At 37.1% G+C, this 24,537-nt stretch overlaps 2 protein-coding genes across 3 annotated transcripts in view; one reads left to right on the forward strand and one right to left on the reverse strand.

Moving 5' to 3' along the window:
* Positions 1-13,582, reverse strand: part of NUDCD1 (NudC domain containing 1) — a 62,428-nt gene extending 48,846 nt beyond the window's left edge. Inside the window, exons 1-2 of the mRNA XM_010955835.3 lie at positions 13,343-13,582; positions 3,132-3,286 (exon numbers count right to left, since the gene is read on the reverse strand). Coding sequence (XP_010954137.1) covers positions 3,132-3,286; positions 13,343-13,460 — 273 coding nt within the window. The 5' untranslated portion in view covers positions 13,461-13,582. The remainder of the gene's footprint in view (positions 1-3,131; positions 3,287-13,342) is intronic.
* A 185-nt stretch (positions 13,583-13,767) lies between these two features.
* On the forward strand, positions 13,768-23,064 carry ENY2 (ENY2 transcription and export complex 2 subunit). Of its 2 annotated transcripts, none has more exons than XM_010955836.2 (5): positions 13,768-13,924; positions 15,313-15,389; positions 18,985-19,055; positions 20,304-20,378; positions 22,802-23,064. In XM_010955836.2, the coding sequence occupies exons 1-5, from the start codon at positions 13,919-13,921 to the stop codon at positions 22,876-22,878; spliced, it is 306 nt and encodes a 101-aa protein (XP_010954138.1). In that variant the 5' UTR covers positions 13,768-13,918; the 3' UTR covers positions 22,879-23,064. The 2 variants fall into 2 exon arrangements, with proteins under 2 accessions (XP_010954138.1, XP_010954141.1); XM_010955839.2 differs by having other exon boundaries at positions 13,772-13,852.
* The last annotated feature ends 1,473 nt before the right edge of the window (positions 23,065-24,537 follow it).

Consider the following 24,537-nt stretch of genomic DNA (forward strand, 5'->3'; position numbering starts at 1 on the left):
AAGGCTGCTATTTCAATGTCAAGTTCAACCTGGGGAAAAGAGGGAGGGAAGCAGTCCAGATTTTACTGTAAATAAACTGGAAGAGACTTCATTCTATAGGCTGCAGCACTCCCAGTGCCTACAAGAATGCATAACATACAGTAGGTATTCAGTAAACATTTTGAATGTCGAGTGAATAGTATAAATTAGACTATGTGACTTAGGCTCCGTAAGTCAATATTCTTATAGAATATCCAGATTTTAGATTTGTCTTCCTAAACAAAATATTAACTAAATCATAAAAAAACATAAAAGCCCTTAAATTTAAGACACAATAAAATGCAAACTATGCATATGCAGAGTATGGAAGTGTTTGATGATTTCTGGGCAATATAGTACACATTTATGTGTACAGGGCATCTGGCTTGTGTGTACACACTATGCCAGCATCTATAGTACACATGGATACAGTGTCTTTAATGAGTCAATAGACAAGCAAAGAGAGACTAAACTATGTAAGGAACTATAATGAATTATTCTAAGGTGTCCACAGAAGCTAGACAATAGGACAGAAAATGGAATTAAAGACATAATAGTCTTTGCTCTAATTCCACATCAAGTAAGCTATCAAAAAAATTACCGAAAAAAGCTATCAAATAAAACGATTTCCTATGGAAACTTTCCAATAAAAGAAAAACACACTGACCAGTCCACACGGCTTATCTATAGTATTTCAAATGCAGTCACGAAACTTTCATTCCAGATTTCCAATCAATTTTGTGATTTAAGTTGGAATTAGTATCCCAAATCGTGATTATCAATGAATGAACTGATAAAACCATGCTTTTGGTCCTAAAATGTGACCCTGTCAGCAGCCCTCTCCCAGCCAAGCATAGTATGGCACTATTTCCTCTTCCATACTACTTCTGCATCTTATCCTTATTTCCACTGTGACACATTTCCAATTTATTTGTGTATGGCTACTAAGCACATGTTTGTTGAAGAAAAATAAATATTTCTTACTCAGTAAAATTATTTATGTCAACAAACCAAAGACTCATACTTGTACATGAAGAAGAAATAAGAGGATCCTACAAGAATGCAAAGCCAACTTCAGAGTCAGAACAAGCTTTAAACAACTGTTATCCATTAAATAAACATACATACTGATTAAGCCTCCTACTGGCTGCAAGGATTATAGAAATGTAAGACTCACAGCCTAGACCAAAGGTCAGCAAACTATAGCCCATGAGCCAAATTAGCCTGTTTTTGTAAATAAAGTTTTACTGGGATGTAGCCACACTCACTGTTTACATATTGTGTATGCTGTTTTCACACTAGTACGGCAAAACAGAGCAGTTGTGACATAAGACTGTCTAGCCCATAAACCATTTATTACCTGGCCCTGTGCAGAAGAAGTTTGCCAATCCCTAGCCTAGGTTCATGCAGATCTGAGAAGCCATGGTTTGAATATCCCAGGGGAGTGAAGGGAGGACGTGAGGGCATAGATCAAAGGGTTAGCTGAAAATTAAGTGAACATGGAGAAGCAGCCTGACACAGAAATAAAGGAAAGTGTTCCAGGTAGAGTAAATTACATGGGAAAAGGGCTTGAGGCAAAAGGATACAGGGCAGGTTTAAGTAACTGCAGGAGACAGGTATTGTCAGAGTGTAGTGTACAAAGTGGGGAAAGACAAGGCTGGAGAAAAGGGCATTATAAGCTGCATTTGCCAAGGTGAAGAGTTTGTATTTTTTAAGAATATATATCACTTTAAGCTCACACCAAGAAAATCAAAATCAAACACACCCAGAAAAAAACCCACCTCTGGAAGAACATACAAGAAACTAATTGAAAGAAGTTATAGAGGGAAAACGGGTCCTGAACCAGGACAGATTTTTAAAATCACATGAACACATCACCTATTCTAAAATTACATATTAAAAAGTGTGGGTTTTGTCATAAAAGAAATATTTAAGGAATTTAAATGAGAAGTGATAAGATTAGACAAGCAAATTCGATAGATTATTCTGCAGCTGCAACGCAGAGAAAGGCTAGAAGGAGCAGAGAGCAGTCAGGAAGGTATTAACAGACCACTGACGATTTAACGCAAATATATGAACAATGTATTGTGGAGCTTACATCAAATGAAGAAGTAAAAACATGACAGCCTTCAAAGGATGGGAAAGGAAGTAAAAGGAATTATATTACTGTAAGATTTTTACATTCTTTTTTAAGTGAAATAACATCAATTAGAGGTAAAGTAGGATATAGAAAGGATGAATACTACAAACTCTACATTAACCATTAAAAATAATAATACAAGTATGTTTCAATAAAAAGCCAAAAGAGAAAATTATGTAGAATTTTAAGAAAAAATTTTATAAAAAAGAAACTGTGATGAATTAAAAACCAGGTAGGAACAGACACACAAAGGAACAAGGCACAAATGGGATAAAATGAAAAGAATTAGCAAAATGGTAACAAACACCCAACCATTTCAGTAATTACATTAAATATAAATGTACTAAGCCAATTTAAGGACAGAGATTATCATTATGGCTAAAAAACAAAACCCAACTATATGCTCTTTACAAGAGACACATTTAAAAAATAACAACGACAAATTACAAGAAAAAGAACAGAAAAAGACAAATGTTAATAAAAAAAAAAAAAAGGCCAGAGCAGCTGTATTAATATCAGAGAAACTATTCCTAGAGCCCAGAGATAAAGAGGGACATTTCATAACAATAAAAGGACTGATCTATAGCAGACAAAACAATCCTAAATGTTTGTACCCAATTAACATATTTAAAAATGAAGCAAAAATTAAAAAGGAAAAACACAAATCACTGTCATAGTCAGGGTTAACACCTCACACAGAAAAAAGCAGACATGAACAGTTACATCAATATTGAGATATAAAACCCGCTAGAGTAGTTGCCTTTCGGTGGGAGTGTAGGGGAATAACTGTCAATAGCAAGAAAAAAGGGAAAATTTAAAATTGAATCAAACAAAACAAAGCCTCACATAAACTGATGACAGGATTCCATATATTAAAGGTATGTGTACCTCAACTCTCTAGACATCAGATTAAAAGCAAAAATTAAGGATCAAATTTATTGGAAAATCCAAGTATTACAGATGTTTTTCTTACCAGCATCACTGTTAAATTCATAATTCTCCCAAGGTTATCAATGTAGTAGACGCTGTCTTGATACCACGAATCACAGTGTAGGTAATTATACATTCCAAAAGCATGCATGTGTTCCAGGGTATATTGATCATCTCGAAGTTTTACTTCTGCCACAGCTGAAATATAAGAAAAATATTAAGAGTTTTGCTTCAGATTGTTCCTTCCTGCAGGATGCCAATGAGGCCAAAAAAAAAAAAAAATCACAGAATGCTAATCACCAAGGCCTTCAGGACAATTTACCCTATTATTCATTCAAAAACAATTTCTAAGCACCTACTGGGCACTGCGTGCAGAGAATATACAGTGAGTAAAACTGACAAGGCCCCTGCCCTTACAGAACTTAGAATACAGTGGCCATGGGAGATGGAGCTTTTCATACCACTCTCTTTCCTTTTGGGTACCTCCCCCTTGTAATTATGAATGAAAAGAACAGAGAAATTCTAAACTTAAAAGATTTCCTGTCCTTTGGGCAAATATTAAGTCCACTTATAAAGTGGTTTTATACTTTCAAAAATGCTTTACCTCTATTACCTCATTTTTAACACACATTAAGAAATAAAGGGAATGTTTCTATTATCTCTTTACACAATTATGGAAACAAAGGCAAGTGTAAATGGTGACTTCTCTAACGTTATACCACATCTTTCCCAAGAGTACAGAACAAAACAATATCATACTTGGAACAGAAACAAGGTTCCCTACTTAAAAGAACAGGGCTTTTTCCACAGGGCATTAGCGGCTTCCATAATTTTATTTTACTTTTTTCCAGCTTTACTGAGATATAATTGGCATATAACATTGTATAAGTTTAAAGTATACAACAACATAATGATTTGATATATGATCTATATTGTAAAATAACTACCAAAATAAGTTTACTTAACACAATCATCACCTCACATAGTTACAACTGCTTTTCTTGTTATGAGAACTTTTAAGATCTACTCTTAGCTGCTTCCATAATTTTACATCTGCCACATGTGATCTCTGCCTCCCACTCCTCCTTCCGTTCTATGTAGATACAAACCTGTTCAGGTCAGGGCCATCAGTGACCTAGAATTAATTTCTGTTCCAACAGGAAATACATAAGTAGACTATGCTGGGCCAGTATCTTACCTTAATTATAAAACTCACCTTACTGTTTTCTGATTGCAAATATTTACACCTTCTGTCTAGAATGCTTACCTGTTCCTACTTCTATTAGCTGCCTGGAGTCCTGGCTGACTTATATTTATTCAGCAAATATTTTAATAGGCACAAATGATACAATGATGATCAAACAACATAGAATCTACCTTCTTAGCATTTATGATCCAGTGGGGAAATGGACAGATGATAGTCAAATAAATAAATAGAAAATTAAACTGTAATAAATGTTACAAAGAAAAATTACTGGGAACCATGAGAAGAAATAACATTGGAAGCTGATCTACTTGGGGATTAATGAGGCTTTCAAAAATGTGAGCCAAGCTACAAAGAATAAGGTAGTGTTAACTTAAGAAATATCCCTACACACACACACACACACACACACACACACACACACACACACACGCACCCTTATCACAGGCAAAAGGAGAGCAGGAGAAAGTAGGAGGAAAAACTTGTGTTCAAAAAACCAAAAGATGGCCAGCCTCGTTGAAACACAGAGCAACAAGGAGAACTGTACAAGGAGAGGCTACAGATAAGCTAGAGAACCGGGCAGAAGCGGGATCACAAAAGGCCTTTATTTATCTTTGTTGATAAACTCAATGTAATAAGAATTCATTAAAGAGCTTTTAAGTAGGAGAGTAGAGTCCAGATTCGATTTTATAAAAGATTACTTATAACTAAATACAGAAAACAGACCAGAGCAAAGGAAAGTACACCCAGGAAGATCCATCAGGAAGCTCTTGCAGTAATCCACGTGAAGGAGAGCTGAAGTGTGGAGACCTAGCAGAGGTAAAATCATTAGCACTTTATGAAAGATTTGATAGAGGCTGAGGAAACTGTTATTATATAACTCAAGGAAATATTTATTTTATAAGGAAGTTAAAAATACCTATTCCACTGATTAGAAGGGAAACAATCATCAATTCTTGGTTTTCTAGCACCACTGTGTGGATTAAACTCAATACTGCAGGAAGTGTGCAAGGTAACATAATGGCCCGAAGCAGTAATATTAGGCAATGATATAACAAATACATTTTCTTCATATTTGTGCAATCCTGAACAAGCCAGAGACTTCTTAGCCCGCTACCTTAGTACAACAGCTCGTCTGTGAATACACAGATCTGGAAAACCATTTTTGGAAACCATGAAATAGCCTAAGTGTTCAGTTGCTGCATTCTGCCAAGGTAATTTGTGTAAGTTATTAGGACACAAATGAAGGGCACATTACATTGTTTTGCAAAAGCTGACAGTACACAGAAAAAGGCCACCCCTGTGGCCCCAAATGAGAAAGGAAAGTTACTGCACTTACCACATCAATCATTTTGAGTATACAAGGGCAGGCAGAGCAAATGAAAAGAGAAAAGCAGTGTCCAGAATGTGACAGAGCTGAGCCACTAGCAGGGCTCTTCTGTAGAGCCTAAGAGAGGGGTGGACAGCAGGGACAGCAGTCTCAAAACTAGCTTGGACCTTTTAACTGACTGAAGGAGAGGAATCTCTTTAGCAGGGGGCTAAGAAGCCAGTGTAGTAAACTATTTTATCATTTAACATTATCTTCCATTGGAAATAAAAGAGGTTTGCTGAAAAATTCTTCTTATTCTTTCAAAAAGAACTTAGGGCCTAACAAGAAGGAAATTTCTCTTAATCTTTACCTAAATTTCTTATAAAGCATGCATGGAACCTCAAAAACTTCTAGTTTTTCATTCACAAATTACTTACTGAATGTTGATCACGTACCAGACATGGTGCCTGGTACTAGGGCCAATACTGGTAGATAAAACAGACATGATCCCTTTCCTAATGGTGCTAACAATGGTCACAATTACCGCTTTTTGTCCTTTCAAAATAGACAATTATGGTGAACCACATGAAATTGTCAATATTCAATGCTTCTGACACCGATTAAATATGATTCACTACGATACTTATATGAGCAAAGTACAGCAGTTTTTTAAAAAGGAAGAGGCAAAGAACACTAATTTATGAAGGTCACTTCTTAGACCACTCATCTTCTAGAATCAACCTAATGAATTAAATCTTCTTTTTACCTAATTACTGAGTTTGCTATTTGCATATAAACATAAAAAAGCAAGAGTACAAGTCTGTATAACAAGTTCTGAAGCAAAATTTATAGAACAGGGTAGAGCTTCTGTTTCTCTTCCCCAAATTTTCCTCCAGAAGAGTAGGCATGAATTTCATAGTAAACTTACATAAATACAGTGGTTACAAGGCTCTTCTCTCCCTTTACTCCAATTACAGCTTAAATCTTCACCAGCTTTTATTCTCCCTGCCCTGAAGAAACAGCCCGGAGAGACCACATAAAGCATTAGAAAAAGCATGCGTGTTAGGGTCAGGTTTGCCACTGGCAAGCAGCTTAAGGTTAAGTTACCTGACTTTCTACCCTGATTCCTCTTCTGTAACAAAAGTTAATAATATGCATCCTATAAAATTATTCACAAGCTTAAGTTAAAAACATGTGAAGTATTTGCTACATGGCACCTCAGAAGAAAAAGAATGTTAATTTCCCTGTTCCTCTCCTCCCTTCCAAGGCTAATTCTCACACAGCTGTTTATGACTATTCTTTCTTGCCTCTTCTAGGCCCTTCCTCAAGTTATCTCCTCTCCACTGGCCCCTTCTCCTCCACTTATATACAAAAAGGTAAAAAACTTTCCATAAAAAAAATGACAAAAGTTTCCTCTTCTCTGCCCTGCACTCGGAGCTCTCTCGTACCCTGTACTTCTCAAACTTCTCTAAAAACATCCTACACTCCCATTTTCTCATTATCTTCATTAACCCATTTCAATTGTTTCTAGCTTTACTATTCTATAGAGATTATTTTTTAAAAATATGTATTGAGCAAACAAGATGGAATAATAGTGACCAGATTTATCCTTCTCTCAGAAACAACTAGTTAAGACAAAATAAAACAAACCAGACAAAATTACATGAAACAATTTTCAAAATGGGAGACAACAGGCAATAAAGGATAGCAATCCTTAAGAGAAGAGAAACACATGAGGTGAGCCTGACTACTGCCCCAGCTTAGAGACTTAGTAAGTTTCCAGTCCACAGCACAAAGAGGGAAAAGTGAGGCAGAACGTGACTAATTCCCTGGATTAAGGAAATTTCCCAGCTGAAAGTCTGGAAAGACTAAGGCATCGGGCAAAGTGCTAGGGGAATGAGAGAGAACTCCAGAGATCTGCAGAGGGTCTCTCTCAAACATTCAGCAGAGTACTACGGCATATGTTTGAGGAAACTACCTCAGGCCACTGAAAGAACCACCTGAAAGGATTAGAGGGAACAGTGTCGGGTACTCACACAAGGCTGAGACCTATGACTGCTCCCACAAGGCAGACCAGAGAAAACTCCTAATTCATAGGTACAGTACACAGAAAAGTCTTGTCTCAGTGGTGAGGAATAATTTTGCCCTAGACTGAGCACTGCTCCAGACCAGCCTAAAAAAACCATAAAGGTAAGACCCAGTGGAATTAATCTGTTTCCAAGCAACTTAACTGCATCCCAGAACAAGGCTCAAGATTTATAAGAATACAAAAACGTCTTATACTCAGTAAGGTGAAATTCAGAACTTCTGGTATCCAATCAAAGATTACCAGGCATGCAAAGAGGAGAGAAAACAAAACCCACAATGAGAATAACCATTCAACAGAAGCCAATACAGAATGCCACAGAAGTTATAATTAGTGGAACGGAACATCAAAACGTTTATTAAAGTACATTCCAAATATTCAAAATGATAACCAGGGACATGAAAGTTATTAAAATTATTTAAATCAAACTTCTAGAAATGAAAACTATAATATCTAAGATGAAAAATACACTGGATGGGATTAATGACAGAATAGACATTGCAAAAAACAAGGTTACTGAAATTAAAGGCAAGAAAATAGGAACTATCCAAAATAAAAGTTTAAAAAAAAATGAAAAGAGCATTGATGAGCTGGAGTTAACTTCCAGTAACCTAAAAAAGGGTAACTGGATTCCTCAAAGGAGAAAACAAAGAAGGAAAAACAAAAACAAAAAAACTAGACAACACAATGGCTGAAAACTTTCCAAACTTGATGAAACCTATAAACCAGTGAATCTAGGAAGTTCAACAAACCCCATACACAAGAATCATGAGGAAAACCACAGCAATATACACCATAATCAAACTGCTCAAAACTAATATGAAACAGAAAAATCTCAGAAGCAGCCAAAGAAAAAAAGAGGTGTTATAAATAAAAGAACAAAGGATAACATACAATCAGAAACAATACAAGAAGACAAGGGGGTAACACCATTACAGCACTGAAAGAAAAAAAAAACCTGTCAACCTAGAACTCTGTCAAAATTCTGGCAAAAATATCTTTTGAAAATCGAGGCAAAATAAAAATGTTTTCAGACATACAAAAGCTGAAATATTTCATCACCAGAAGATTCACATTATCAGAAAGATTAAAAATCCTTCAGGCAGAAGGAAAATTATAGATAAAAATAATCTACATAAAGGAGTGAAGAGCAACAGATATGGCAACTATAGGAAAAAATACATAAGATTTTTTCCATATCATCTACATCTCTTTTAAGAGATAATTAACTATTTAAAGTAAAATAATAACAATGTATTGTGAGTTTATAGTAATATGTAAAGTAAACACATGGCAACAATAGCATAAAGGAGAAAAATTTAAGTATACTTTTGTAAGGTTCCTATATTACACGTGAAGCAGTGTAACATGAGTGCATTGTGTAAGTTAAAAATGTATAGTATAAACCCTAAAGCAATCACTGAAAAAAAGCCAAAAATTATAGCTAATAAGCCAACAAATGTGATAAAAATGGGTTCATTAAAAAAATACTCAATCCAAAAGAAGGCAGAGAAGTGGGAAAATTCCATTTTCCCAAAGACTAAATGGACCAACAGAACACCAACAAGATGAAAGACCCAAACCTAACAAAATCAATGAACACATTAAATGTAAACAGTCTAATTAAAAGATAGAGATTATCAGTTTGAATTAAAAAAGAGCCAACTGTTTTTGCCAATAAGAAATGGACATTGAATACAAAGACACAAATAGGGTAAAAGTAAAAGAATGGAAAAAAATATATATACACATATATACACTCACTTTGGTAACGTTAATTAAAAGAAAGCTGGAGTGACTAGTATTAAACAGTAGAATTCAGAGCAGACTATCACCAAAGATAAAGAAGGTTACTTCATAATGATAAGGTGGTCAATTTATCGAGAGGACATAATTAATAACGTTTATGTAACATAAAACAGCTTCAAAATACATGAAGCAAAAACTGATATAGCTGCAAGGAAAAATAGGAAAACCCACAATTATAGTCAGATTTCAATATCCCTCTCTCATACAGTAAGGATAAATTCAAAGTAATTGTGCTGAGTAAAAGAAGCCAGACAAAAAAGTACATACTGTCTAATTCCATGCATATGAAACTCCAGAAAACATAAATGAATCTATAGTGACAGAAAGCAGATCAGGAGTTGCTTAGGGACTGAAAGGAGAAGGGGAGGAACAGAGGGCTGGTTACAGAAGGGCACAAGGGAATTTTGGGGAATGAGAGCTAAGTTTACCATCTTGATTGTGGTGACGCCTTCAGGAGTGTATACATACACATGTCAAAACTTGTCAAACTATACACTTAAATATGTTACTGTCAATTATATCTCAATAAAGCTGTTCAATGTTATCTGTAATATAAAGATCATTCATCAGGCATGCTCCAGCCCAGAGATGAAGCACTGAAAAAGATGGATACAGGACCCTCAATACAGAATAGTCTTAGCAAAGAAAAGAGACACCAAATGCAACAAAGTGTGCTAAAGTCTGCGAAGTCCCAGGTACCATGGGAAAGTACAGATTCTAACGTGTACAAATTCTATGGCATAGATTCAAACTAAATAGTCAAGAAAGGAATCGCTGAGTCAATAAACATGTAAACCAAGATGAAAGAATGGAGTATGAATTAGCTAGGTGAAATACAGGAGGAAAATAAATACATTTACTGAATGAAGATTCTAGTGGAAAAAATGTAAGGTAAATGTCCAGAAATAGAACTGCTGGGTCAAAGGGCAGTTAAAATTTTATATGAAAGGTTTTTTTACTTAGTTCTTTGGAACAGAAAAACACAAAGTGACATTTACTATTTATGTAGCAGAGAAGATTTCAGAACAATTTAATTACAATTAAGACAAGAGAATAAAACTCAATCCTAGCTCTTTGAGACCAGACACCACATCTTCATTCTCACATTCCAAATGCAGAGCGTCACACACCACAGGTGCCTGCCATTTGCTGAATATAAATTCCTTGGGTTGGTTATAAAAGAAATCAAATTGTCAGGAGGAGCTGCTTAGTCATAGTTCACAATATCTCTAGAAGTGATAGTTTTTAAAAGAATTAACCTCTTCTTCTTCATCCTCCTCAAATAATTAATTCTTAACGAAAGCCCCTTATCTGAACTACTGCAAAGCCTCCAAATTGGTTTTTCCAGTCTCCATTCCCCTCTTCTTCCAAACTCAGTCTCCACAAAGCCTAGGAGTAATCAATTCAATCCCCAAGCCTGTCATTTTCCTTCATACTTAAAACCCTAAACAGCACCTCATTGACTCCATCTGTGCATGCCAAACAGCCTCTAAGACCAACACCAGTGAAATCAGGCGAGAAAAAGGACAACTTAACAGGTTTTCAAAAGTTAATGTATTCAATTTAGAGGACTATTTGTTGTGAGATTCTGCTTTCTGCTTTTTTGGTGTTAAAATATCCTTTTGCTTATGAAAGGGTGGACGAGTACATGACAGTTTTTAAGAAACACCTCCAGTAAGCAAATTAAAAAATTGGCAAATCTGTGACAGCTGAGCTTTATATTTTATTGTAGTGGCCCATGGAAGTCTGGGAAACACTGACTTAGGGCAAAGTCCAAAAGACAAAAAGTGCCCTCATCTAAGTCCTCTCATTTTCCCAGGAAATTTTTTGCTCTGGCAATACAGGGCTGTAATAGTGTCCTGCACACAACCTCATTTTTCCCCTTTGCTTTGCCATGAATGGAATGACCTCAACAACTTCTCTTCTTCGTTTACCCCGTTTTCTGAGTACCCACTACGCCAAGCACTAGAGAGAGCAGTATGCAAAAGAGAAACACACCATTGTACCCATGGAACTTACAGCCTAGCGGAGGAAACAAATACCAAATAAATGTAGAATTAAACTGTAGTAAGTACTGCCTTAGAAAGAATAGAATGAATGAGCCCAAAATCCAAGGCTGGAAGCCTAGCTAGGAAGGTACTATGGTTCCCGTGAGAGATAATGACTGGAACAGGGATAGGGGCATAGAGAAGCCAAGATTTTGAGTTGATTGGATTTGCTGAAAACCTGAATAGGAGCTAAAAGAAAAGAAATACACCAAAGTCGACTCCACTATGAGCAACTATATCGACTTGCCGAGTAGTCACAATACTTTATGCTTCCCTGGATCTATGCCCTTTGGTTTGAGCTTCCCATACTGACTCTAGGCTTGATTACATGACTTGCTTTGGCCAATGGGACAACAGTAAAATTACTACAAGCAGAGCTTGATACAGCACTTGTGCATTGCTTCTTGTCTCTCCAAATAAGCCTATGCCAGCCTGCTGAAGGATGCGAGACCTCAAGGAGGAAAGCCAAGCAGAGAGCATCAGAAATAATCTTAAACCAGACTACAGCCAGAGAACCCCCAAATTTATAAGAAGTCCAGTCATGACTAGAACCACCTAGCTGACCTGTAGAGGTGTGAGCAATAATAACTGCTTATAGTTTTGAGACACTGAGTTTTGGGATTTTTTTTAATGCAAAGGTAACTAACATAGTGGTACCATTTACTCACACGGGGTGGGAGAGAGAAGGGAAGGAAAAGAAATATTAAGCTCACTTCCTCTTACCTTGGTCAACTCCTACCTACCATTTAAAGCTTAACTTAGACATCAACTCCTTCAGGAAGCTTTCCCAGATGTCCTGGGCTGGTTTGGGAAAGATACTGAAATACTACCATTATGTTTTGTACATATCCCTATCACTGCTTTACCACACTGTCTTATAATTATCTACTTACACTTTTTATTCCTAACCAGACAATAGCATTTTTATGTTACTGTGTCATATTCACCTTGACAGTATCAGCATATAGCATAAAACAGGCTCTTAATAGAGATTTCTGAATTTACTACATAAGTTATATATTAAATGAATAAACATTTACTTGATAGTGTGAAGTCTATTAACTATTTCTCAAAGTGTGATTCACTGACAATATGTATTGGAACCAATACGGTTTTCTATTAAAAATGCAACCCCTGGGCTTTTCATCTTTAACAAAAATATCATTCTTTATGTTGTAAAAACAAAGATGAATGTTCTCGCCATCTACAAATAAACAAAACTAGTAGTAGAAGTATGGGTGCTAAACCAACTTTTCCTCAAACTTCTCTCGAAACGTAATCCACGGTAGTCTTTAGTCTGACAGCCCCTAGGTAATTAAAAATACTCTTAACTGCAATGGACTTTCTCTTCTAAGAACTGGGTCTCGGCCAGAGGAAACAGGAGCAGAGGGTCCTCCAAACTGTTTGGCTTCTCAACACACACGTTTACAGAGGCTGCACCAGGACGAAAGTCTATCCTGATCTTTCGCCGCAGCAGGGGCCAGGCCAAGACCCACAGGCGGGCAGAGTCCAGCCAGCACCGCGTTAAGGAACGCGGAGCCCGGGCGGCGGAGCCGAAGGCCGAGCCAGAGTCCCGCTACGAAAAACCCACTAGAAGGCGGCTCTCTCAGGGTTCAGAAATGGGAGTCCTTCTCCAGAAGCAGCCACCCTGAGTCCACCCGAGCCCAGCGAGCCGTGAGGAAGGCCACGGTCGCCTTGCCAGCTGAAGTCAGAAAGGAAGAAAGTGCTGGAAGGGCCAGGCAGAAAGCAGCCGAAAGGGGAAAGGAACAGAGTGCGAGGGGACGCCGCCGCTTCCCACCTGCGTCAAGCTCCAGCTGGTAACAGGGCAGCGGCTCGAGGGAGAGCTTGTAACCTTCGAAGCGGGGATCCAACAGAGGTCTTTTCACCCGCAGGGAGCAATTAGCTGCCACCTCCATCGCCTTCCAGGGTCCTAGCGTGATAATTAATAAATCTCCCGTTAAAAGGTCCGCGCTTAACTCGCAGCACGCAGCCTGGGAGGCAGCGTGGTTCCCATCCCAGAAAACACTGCGGTGTGGCGTGCCTTCTGGGAAACGTAGTGTTCTCGAGAAAGTTGGTTCTGTTGCATGGTGGGATGTGTAGTTTTCCGGGGACGTTCCTGCTCATACGACAGCAGGAGCTGGACTCTCTTACCCAGAAGGCGGAGCGACCAGGAGGCGGCCCGCGCTGGTTAAATTCTCACATTATAGGCAGAGTGGCGAGACCCGCCCCGGAAATGCGTGTGCTAGCTTTCTGTGTGCTTAGGTGCCCGAGCTACTGAGGGTCTAGGTCCGGGCAGCCGAAGAGTGTGGTAGGTAACGGTCGTCAGCGCAAGGGTCATTTCGTCGCTGGGAAGGGACGGCCCTCGCCCGCGGTGATGGTGGTGAGCTATGCCCGTGGTCCTCAGGGCCGGGACCCGGGCCCAGCCCAGGCTCGTTTCGATGTGCTGTCTTTCGTTAGCTTCCCCGACCCGCGCTCGCGGGCCTGTAGGGCTCTCCGACAGGGCGTGCTACCGGAGTTGGCCTGAAGCCAGTCCTCGCTTTGTTTTCTGGCTCCTCCCCTCCCGCCTCTCCCGCTGTCTCCGCCCTGTTCTATTTTCCCAAAGAATGTCTGAACTGGGAGGGATCCCCTAGCGCCCTTGTTTTACCAGTGAGAAAACTGAGGCCTTTAAGAACTGACTTGTCCAAGGTCACTATCTGTATTTTAGGGGCCAAGGCAAGATCAAGTTAAATATTCTAGGAATGGTACTGTCTAGACCTTATATTATTTTGAAAATGTTAGCCTCCAACTTCAAAAGCAAACATTTCCTAGTCCCTTTTCAACCTCTCCTTTTTCCTGTTCCACTCAAAAAAAGAAAGAAAATCAACTCTGAAAACTCATTGCCAGTCTAAGTTTTCATATAAGCGAGGTTGGAGACAACACAAGTAGTCTCAAGTTAGTGACAGATGAGTGGAGTAATGTTAGCTTATCCCAAGTTTTACAACCTAACCTTACTCTCCTTTCTGCACTGTTTTGTTTGTTTTTACTAAAAATTGAGAATTTTCTAAGTTAAGAGTTAGTTTGAGATTTGTTTTCTCTTTAACCCACCAGCAAGCTCTTTGGTAAACAGCGAGCACACACACAAACTTAAAGCTAGTTTGACAGTTGTAATTCTGGATATATCCTAGTGAAAAGTAAAGTAAAGCACTTAAAGCTTTACTAGGAAATTACACTTTTCACCAGGTGTGTTTAATCTCTTATTGATAGTTAGGTAATATGGTTCCCCCAAAATTGTGAATGCAGTTAAGGTGCGGAAATGATTAGCAATTATGTGCTGTTAAAGTGTTTGGGAGCTTCTAGGGTCACAGTACCTGAGTTTAAATCCTCTTTTTACCAGTTTACTATCTCAGTGCCTCAGTTTCCTCATCTGTAAAATACAAATTATCTTAATACTACTTACATAAAAGAATAAGATCTGGGAATTAAATGAGATAAAAAGTCAATGTGTTAACCCAGTGCCAGGCACATAAATGTTTAATAAATGTTACAGTAATTATTATTATCCAAAGACTTATTGATAAAGAGTATATGGGGGAAGAAAACTGAATAGTTCATCATTATGACTTCTTGGGATGCAGTAAATAATACTAAGAGTAATGAATTAACACATTGTTGAAATTTATCACCCCTTCAGTTGACAGAATGTTAAACATGTTGAGGTGCTTGCCTAGAGGATTTAGAAAAAAATGCTTTGTAAGTATTCTATATCTGAAAATACATGTTGATGTTCAGGTTAGCAAGATGAACAAAGATGCGCAGATGAGAGCAGCGATTAACCAAAAGTTGATAGAAACTGGAGAAAGAGAACGGTAAGTAACAGATTATGTTGATGAATTAAATTTAACATCTTTAAATTATAGTTGTGTTATGAGAATCTAAATATCAAATAACAAAACTGATGTCAGTGGAAGTAATTACAGAAAATTGAGATTATCAAAAGCTTCAATTCTTGTCATCTCTAAAAAAGTGATTAGTTCTGTTCAATATTGTGAGACTTGGAAGGAGATAATGTAGAAAGATGAACAAGAAATTACTCTCAAAAAACATATAATCTAATGGAGAAGAAAAATGCATACTCAAATAACTACAATTGAAGATACAATGTTACTCAGTTTTTAACAGGGAGACAACATGAGAGAACCAGTTTCAATTACCAAACTCTTTTAACCTGAGAGTAGCATGTGCTATTCCTACTCTCGGAAACATTCTTCTTCCTCCCTCCCATCTTTAATTCTAGCTCATCATTCAGGTCTTAATTTAAATATCATCTCTTCTAGGAATCTGTTAACTCCCACATACCTTGTCCTGTCATAGCTTTTAATCACCTTGTATTGTAACCACCTACTTTGCTAGTTTGTATCCTCCAATATAATCAGAGTTTCTTGACAGCAGAAATAAACCCAGCATCATGCTTAGCACATAATTAGCCAAGTAAATATTTGAAGAATGAACAGGTTTGGAAGTACAAAGGAATCAAAAAAGACTTCCTGGAGTGGGATGATAAATTGTATGAGAGAAATATATATAAAAAACAAGAGGGATCTTTCAGCTCTACCTGGAGGTTAATGTGATCAGTAAATGTCTCACAGAATAGTAAAAGAGGTACTTCAGCCGGGAGAGAAAGATTAGCCATTCCCCAACCCAGTAAAGGAGGGATGACAATCTAGGCAGATGGAACCAAATATGTAAATTCAAAGAGATTTGTTACAACATAATATTCTGGGGAACTGCACAATTAAAATGTGAAAGATAGTGGACAGGAAGAGTGTGGCTTTTGTATAATCGGAATTCTTTAAATTGAAAATGATAAACTGAACTCAGGAACTGGCTCAAACAATGGAAATATATAAGCTCATGTAACTAAAAGTCTAGGGCTTAAGGGTTCTTCAGGCACCACTCGCTCCAGGTACTCAAAAATTGTTGCCAAGAATGTCTTCTCTCTCTCTCATCTCTGCTTCCCTCTGTATTGGCTTTATTCTCAAGAAGGCAGTACCCACAGGGTGGCAGAGATTAGCGGTTGAAACTTTACATCCCTCCAGCTGAGACTGCCTTCCCCCTAGTAGTTTCAGCAAAGGACCTAGCTTGATTACCATCTTACTTAGGTAACAGATCATTCATGATCAGCCTTGCCTAGGTCACATTTCCATTGCTAGAGCCCAACCCAGATTTCTTACACCGAGAGTTGTGGAGTGTTTTTACTGTCAAAGAAATGGCAGGGAAATGGATGGTGGGTTTGCAGAAACTACTGTTGAATTCATCCTTGGGTGGTGGGAGTCATTAAAAAATTTTAAGAAAAGGAATGACTAGATCACATCTGCACTTGAGGAATGTTACTTTGGCAGTGTGGAGCAGAGACTTGAAGGGCTAGAGATAGATTGCAAAAGATAACATGAGATTAAAAGTGAAAAACAACAAAAATGGAAAGGAGAACTTAGAATTTTTTTTAAAGTAAAGTCAACAACCCTTGATATGAGGAATAAGGAATGAGGAAGAAGGCCTCTAGAACAGTGTCTTGAGAAACTAAGAGGATTGCCAGTGATAAGCATAGGGGATTATGTATTGTTTATTTGTATTTCCATCATGCAGCTCAAAGTTACTGAGTTTCTACTTAATACCATGTACTGTTGAGGTGCTGGAGATACAGTAGTGAAGTCGGTTCTTTTATACAATTCACAGTCTAATGGGAGGAGACAGAAAATAGATGTGTAATGTGTCATGGTGATGAGTTCTAGAGGCAAAATAAAGCAGAGAATAATCAGGTGTGTAATTTTGGATAGAAAAAAAAACAAGGCTTCACTGATAAGAGATCAAAAGGATATGAGGGTATGAGGGGCCTCTAAGCTCTTGAGACAGGAGCTTGCCTGGCATTTTGAGGAACCCATAGAAGCTAATGAGACTGAGTAAATTGGGAGAGGGAGAGAAACGATAAAGTCAGAGCCATCACTGGGGAGGGGGCAGACCACGGAAGGTCACTTACGCTGTAGTAAAGACTCAGAACTTTATTTGGAGTAAATTGGGAAGCCACTGGAGGGTTCTGAGCAGTGGGAGGAGAAGGAACTGTACACAGGAACAATCAGGGGGACAAGTTAGGAGGTTTTGGCAACAGTCTAGTCAAGAGACAATGGTGGCTCTGTAGTAATGGCAGAGGTGGTAAAAAACATTTGGATTTCAGATATGTGTTTTAAAACTGGAACCAGGGGATGAGGAATACCTCAGTGGCAGAGAATGTGCTTAGCATGTAGGAGGTCCTGGGTTCAACCCCCAGTACCACCATTAAAAAATAATAATAATTTTAAAAATAATAAAATAGGTGATTGGTATAGCTCACTGGTAGGGCACATATTTAGAATGCACAAGGCCCTGGGTTTAATCCTCCATTAAAAAAAAAAACACAGAACGATCATTTCAAAAATAAATGGGCATGTGCTCACAGTTAACAGCAAAAAAATTTTTTAAATAAAACCAGAACCGATAGGATATGCTTATGGATTGGATGTTAGTGTTAATCAGAATTGCTGAGTGAAGGACGCTGCCAAGGCTTCTGGCTTGAGGACCCAGTTGGCATTTTGACAAGAACAGGTTGAGGTGGAAGAGAAGCAGGAGTTGGAGTTTGGTCCTATTAAGATTAAAAGACTTAATTAAACGCTGAGATGAAAATGTCACGTAGTAGATGTCAGGAATATTGAAAAAGAAGCGGTTTGGTTTGGGATGTGACATGTTTAAGCTAAGAAATGAGATGATTTAGGTTGAAGATTGAGGGTTTTTTAAGAGGAGGCATGGCAAAGGGATAAAGTATTTTATTGTACCCATGATGCCATTAGTTGCAATACACACCATTATTTTTTTTACCAGTAAGAATAAAGAAAATACTGCCAATTAAATTATGATAGGCATGCCAATTACTGAAATATTAAAATGTGTTTTAGAATTAAACACCATAGTTAATGTATAATTTAGAAGGTTAGTGGGTAAGAGGGAGGGGGAAGTCTGTGAGGTCAGAGAGAGAGAATGGATTTTGGAGTTTTTAAGATTTCAACAGTGCAGCTGCTTCAAACTCAACTAATACCTTTGACATTGTACAAAACCCACAATATTCCTTTTGGTGGAGGGAAGTAGAAAGTATGTAAGAAGACCAGAAACTAGGTTTTCATAAGAAGTATTGTACTCCACCCACTTCATTGAACTTGATTGATGACAAGAATAAGACCCAGAGTTTAAATGACTCGCGTAAGATCAAAAAACTTTTAAGTGATAGAACCAAAATTAGGCCATGGTTGAACTGAAGTTTTGTAACTGGAAGGCAGGGGATTTTTAACTGAACAGTTGAAACTTTGCTTCAAACATTCCTATCTAAGATATTGTATGCTGTTGTAGTTTAATTTGGAAACACTTCTTTTTCAACAGTCTCAAAGAATTGCTGAGAGCTAAATTAATTGAATGTGGCTGGAAGGATCAGTTGAAGGCACACTGTAAAGGTAATCAGTTTCATTTAGAAGATAAGCTAATTCCATTGCTCTCAACTGTGCTGGTTTGAAATTCACTAGAAAAAAATGTAGTATTTTAAGATATATTGATATTGAGTGCTCAAGTATAATTTTATAAACAAATAGAAAATTGAATCCTGTGGCAATGATAACCTTCTCTCAGTGATGATTTGTAGACCTGTTTTCTTTGTGTGTCTCTTAAAACATTAAGTGAGTCAGGATTTTCTGTGGCATGGAATCTTATCTTTCCTGGTATGCTCAAAGTGAAACATGTTATTCCTAGTCTGTTTTAACTTAATAACAAGTTGAGCACTTTAAGGTTGACAGACTTACAGGAATTACATCTCCTGTCTTTAAAAAATGTAGAATGGAAACTTGTTAAATTGCTGGATATTGATGATGATGCCACTAGATAGATGAGCCTCCTTCCTTTCTGGCTCAGCTTTTGGTAAAATGGAATCCTGGATATTTACAGTGAATTCTCATTGTATTGTAATGGTCTCTACAAACAATAATGATAATAGGGACTATTTATATCATTAACTCTAAGAAGGCAATGTGGCAAGTTAGTAAAAGCATAGACTTTGAGATCATACAGACCTTCACTGGTAAAAGACTAGAGCTGGATTTCAAGTCATGTTTGAATGAGCTATTTAATCTTTAAGCCTCATTTGCCTCACCTGTGAAGTGGGAAGAATGCCCAGCCCATTAAATTATTGTGAATATTAAATGATGAAATTAAATGATGTAAAGCACCCAGCACATAATAGCGGTCCAGGAAGTGTTAACTGCTTTCCTCCTTCTCTTTCTTTTGGCCCAGCATAGAGAAGAGAAAGGAGCAAAGGAGTTGTTCTGTACTTTAATTTGGGGCTGTGAAATTACGAGTTAGACTCAAATAATAGCTTTTTCCCCCTCCATGTTCAAGAGCTGGTATGAGTATAGTGAAATAAAGTCTGTGCAATTGTAAATTCCCAGCTTTTTATAAATATTAGATTTGAATTTACAGTTTAAATTCACTCTGTTATAATTATTTGTTTTATGATTTTGATTTGGTGAATACTTACTGTATTTAAGGTTGAACTAAATCTTCATTTGAAAAGAAAAAAAGAAGTGTCCTCTTTTTTTTTTTTAAAGACCAGTCTGCACTCTAAAAACATGATCTTAACCCTTCCTCTATGAAAATCTTTCTTACAGATAATGATTTTAAATGATATGATTTGTTTTTTGCTTTTGCATAAGAGGTAATTAAAGAAAAAGGACTAGAACACGTTACTGTTGATGACTTGGTGGCAGAAATCACACCAAAAGGCAGAGGTAAGGAATAGAAATTGTGTGAAAGGAGCCGTGTGCTAAGACCTGATTTTCTTCTCTCTTGCTGGTTCAGCTTTTTCTTTTTACGATGAAAAGCACCCTTCCCAGAATTATATGGGTACTTGCATCTCCTCTTTGGGAGGAGTTAGAGTTTCCTCACTAACTTCCTTGCATGGTCTTGAGCAACAAACAAGAGGCATAAAGTGTTTTTGCACTCTTAAAACAGTATATAAATGTAAGTTGATACGGCTGTTAAAATACTATGTTACTATGTTAAATACATAATTTTTTTTTAAATGGGATTTTTTAAAGGCAAGTATTACCTGAAGCTAGGATTTATAAACTTTATCCTAATCAGAGTTTTACTCCAGCCAAGTCATTGTGCTCTTTCCTATTAAAAACAAAACTTTTCTTGAATGTCTGATTAAGAGTTTGGTAGCTCCATAACTTCATGGTCAGGGTAATTCATATTTAAGACTTATACTTCAGCCACCTTCTTAGTGTCTCCTTTTAATGCCTTGTTTACAGAAGCCAAAGGAAAGAGGAAATAGTACATTAACACTGATAAATATGTGATAGATATTAAGTCAGGAACTACATCATATATGAGGTGTAACTAGATTATTTTCATTGATTTTGAGAAAGTTGTGTTGTTTTTTGGTTTTTTGTTTTTGTTTCTGTTTTGTTTTTGTAGTAATAAGTGGAAGCAGGAATTCAGCTGTGAAGGTAAAGAAAATTACTAGAGAGTACGAGGATACTTTCCCTGAACTCGCTACCACCTGGCAAGGAGCTAAACATTCCATGGCCCTTCCCAGCCATCTCTTAGAGCTGTTTACAGCTGAATATGACCTTTTTGGTTAAGCAGGCATATCTCAAAGGGGAAAAAATAGTATTTATTGTTCCCCCCATGGATTTGTATTTTTAAATGATTTTTACTTTTCTATTTTTCTTCTGTAATTTATGCTTAATCTGTTAACATTTAAGAACTGGTTATACAGGCTAGAAATTGTCCTCTGCTTCTCCTTCCGTGCTTATGTCTAGGACATTTCAATCCCTTGTAATCCCCCAGCTGGAGAATGAGCAAACAAGGAAAAGAGAAGTAAAAATTAATCTTTTCTTTTATGTTTGTAGTCTTCTTTCTATTAGCAAGATTAGGATTTATTTTTTAAATTGACAGCAATATTGTACAGTAAAATTGACCTTTTTTTTAGTGTTCAGTTCTGTGAACCTGTGTATTAGATTCATGTAACCATACCCTAAAGAGTCTCTCAAGCTTTTCCTTTATAGTCATACCCTATTGGTTACCCCAAAGCAACTGATCTGTTCTCAATCACCATAATGTTGATTAAAAGTATATTTAATATACATATTGATTACATTTCCAGTAGACCTGAATTAACTATATAGTCTTTATTTCTAGGCAGGCTTAAACTATACAATTTAAAAAAAGAAGTATCTATCTTATTTGATTTCTGTATTTGTGGATTTTTTTATAGAAATATTGAACTGTATCTGAAATTTTCATTACCTCTGGATACAAGCAAGTAACATTAGAAGTTTATTCCCTATTCCTTATTAGTAGCCAAAAGGGGGGAAGATAGTGTAAATTTGTTTATTGACATTTAATATTAATACAAATTTCAAAGAGCATTTTTAGCTTAATATTCTGAGTAGATAATACAGTAACATGGTTCAAAATTTTAAAAATATAATACAACTACTGTTGAAGTTTTTGCATCTTTGCTGATTCAAGAGAGTATGTGCATCTGTTTCAATACAATATTGCCAAATTACCTTCCCAAAAATGTTGTTTCAGTTTACTATTTCTCCCACCAGCTAATATGAGAGCACTAGTTTTCCCTCAATCTTGCTAATACATATATTACTGACCTTTGGGTTTTTTGCCAATCTGATTGTCAAACATGCTATCTGAATGTGGTATTAATTTTCATTTCTGTTACGAAGTTAAGCCCCTCTTTGTTCTTAATCTCCTTTGCTAATTTTTCTGTAAGCCGGCTGATCTTTTTTTACCAAGTTGAGGAAATTGTATAGTAGAGAGATTACCCCTCTTTTGTTAGAGTATACTCTCAGTTTTTGTTTTCATTTATGGTGATTTTCACCAAGCTTATTAAGTTGTTGCTTTTTAATCAAATTTGTCAATCTGTTGCAGCCTCTGTGTTTAAAAAAGGCCTTTTTCCACTCTTAGTTTAAAGAATTTTCCCACAGTATTTTCAGGTACTGGATAGTTCATTCAAATAATGAATTGCAAATTTCTCAGATGCCTTTACCTATTTTTTTATTGAAGCATGAGAGTTATTTATGAAATTATTTTATTGATAATCCTGAATAAAATATCAAATCTCAAATTGACAGAGATTAATTAAATGGAATCTTCTTACTCTTATATTTTTCTTTTTATATTTCAGCCCTGGTACCTGACAGTGTAAAGAAGGAGCTCCTACAAAGAATAAGAACATTCCTTGCTCAGCATGCCAGCCTTTAAGATTGAATTAGATTGTGTTGTTTTGTGGTTTTATTTCTGAAAGTAAAACTTGCCATAAATTAGGAATCAGTTTCCCAAAATAAAATCCTTTTTTGTATGATGGTATACAGTTTTCAGTAATGATGTATACATTGTATTGATTTTTTTCCTTAAATGTGTTATTTTAATAAATATCTCATGAATGAGTTTGACGTTTCCTTGGATTTTGGAATAAATGGGACTTTATTAATAATTCATCAGATTTGTTGTGAGAAAAAGTCAGCAATTAATATAGTTTAAGTATTAACTATGTAAATGTAAGTAAGCAAATCTCTGTACTAACTGAGGAGAAGCAGGCAGCCTCTTCTGATTGTTTGGATATAGTGTATTCTTTTGAATCCCTATAATATTTTATAATATATGTCTCATCTTGTACTACAGATATCTTATTTCTTAACTGTTATAAATGCTAAGGGTTAGGACTGGGTCTTACTCATCTTTATGTGCCTTCCTTATTCCTCAAAGAATTTAACCATCTCATTGGAAGAGAGAACACTTGCAAACTGGCTCCATACCAAGCTCCTCTCACATACTCTACTCATCTGAACTTTGAAAGCAGAAACTAAATTGCATCCCCACATACTAAGGTCAAGAAAGAACTTAATGGGAAATAATCTCCACCCATAGCTTTACTCTGACATCAAGATTGCCAAATCCATGGACTTTTGTATATATTTATGTGACCTCTGCTGGAAAATGAGAATGGTGACCATCCTGCCACTTGGAACTTTCTTCCCACTCCTCACGTTTATACCTATCACTGGAGACTCCTTCTGTTTCTTGTGGATACCTTTTGCTGTGTGGAACTTTAAATAATGATGTTTCTTAGTGCTCCCTCTGGGCCGTCTGCCTAATGATATAATTTCCTGGGCAAATGCCAGGAAACTTGGGTCGGATCATGGCTTCAAATACTGAGAGATTGATAAATGGTAAATTGCATCTCCAACCCAGCCTCCAGATCCATACACTCAGCTGCTCTGGACCAGCTTCCGTGAAAGTCCATAAACACCTCAAACTGACCATACCTCAGAGTGTTTTTTTTTTCCTCCAGTTTTTTCTTTTTTTTTTCCCTCCTGTGTTGCTCTTCTCTGTGAGTGGTGCCTCCCAGATGTACAGATTACCCGAGGAATTTGTTAAAATACTGAATGAAGGTGAGGGATATGGTACAAGATTCTGGATTTCAGATAAGCTTCCCAAATATGCTTTTGCTGCTGATAAAGACCCCTTTGTAGCAAGGCTGTAAATGGTCCACTCCCTGCCCTCTTAGTTCAAGCCCAGATGAGTGCAGTAGGCTCCGGAATACTTCCCTGCCCACTGCCCCCCAATATGGCTTCCATGCTATTGCCTAAGTGACCTTACTAAAACCCAAGCCTAGTTATGTTATTCTCCTACTTGAAATTTCAGTGACTTTTCCTGGTTTGCAGGGTAAAAGTCAAGCTCAGCCATAGCACCCAGGCCCTTCTCGATCTGCCACTTACTTATTTCTCTGGTTAGTCTAAAGGGTCCCCAAAAGCAGCAGGTTGTTTCATCTCTAAATACATTTGAAAAAATACCAACCTAGAAAGCTCTTCTACTTACCTCACTCCTACTTGCCCTTCAAAAGCCAAAACATTCTGATAT

Source organism: Camelus bactrianus, chromosome 25 (assembly GCF_048773025.1).
Source record: "Camelus bactrianus isolate YW-2024 breed Bactrian camel chromosome 25, ASM4877302v1, whole genome shotgun sequence".
In the NCBI taxonomy this organism is placed as follows: domain Eukaryota; kingdom Metazoa; phylum Chordata; class Mammalia; order Artiodactyla; family Camelidae; genus Camelus; species Camelus bactrianus.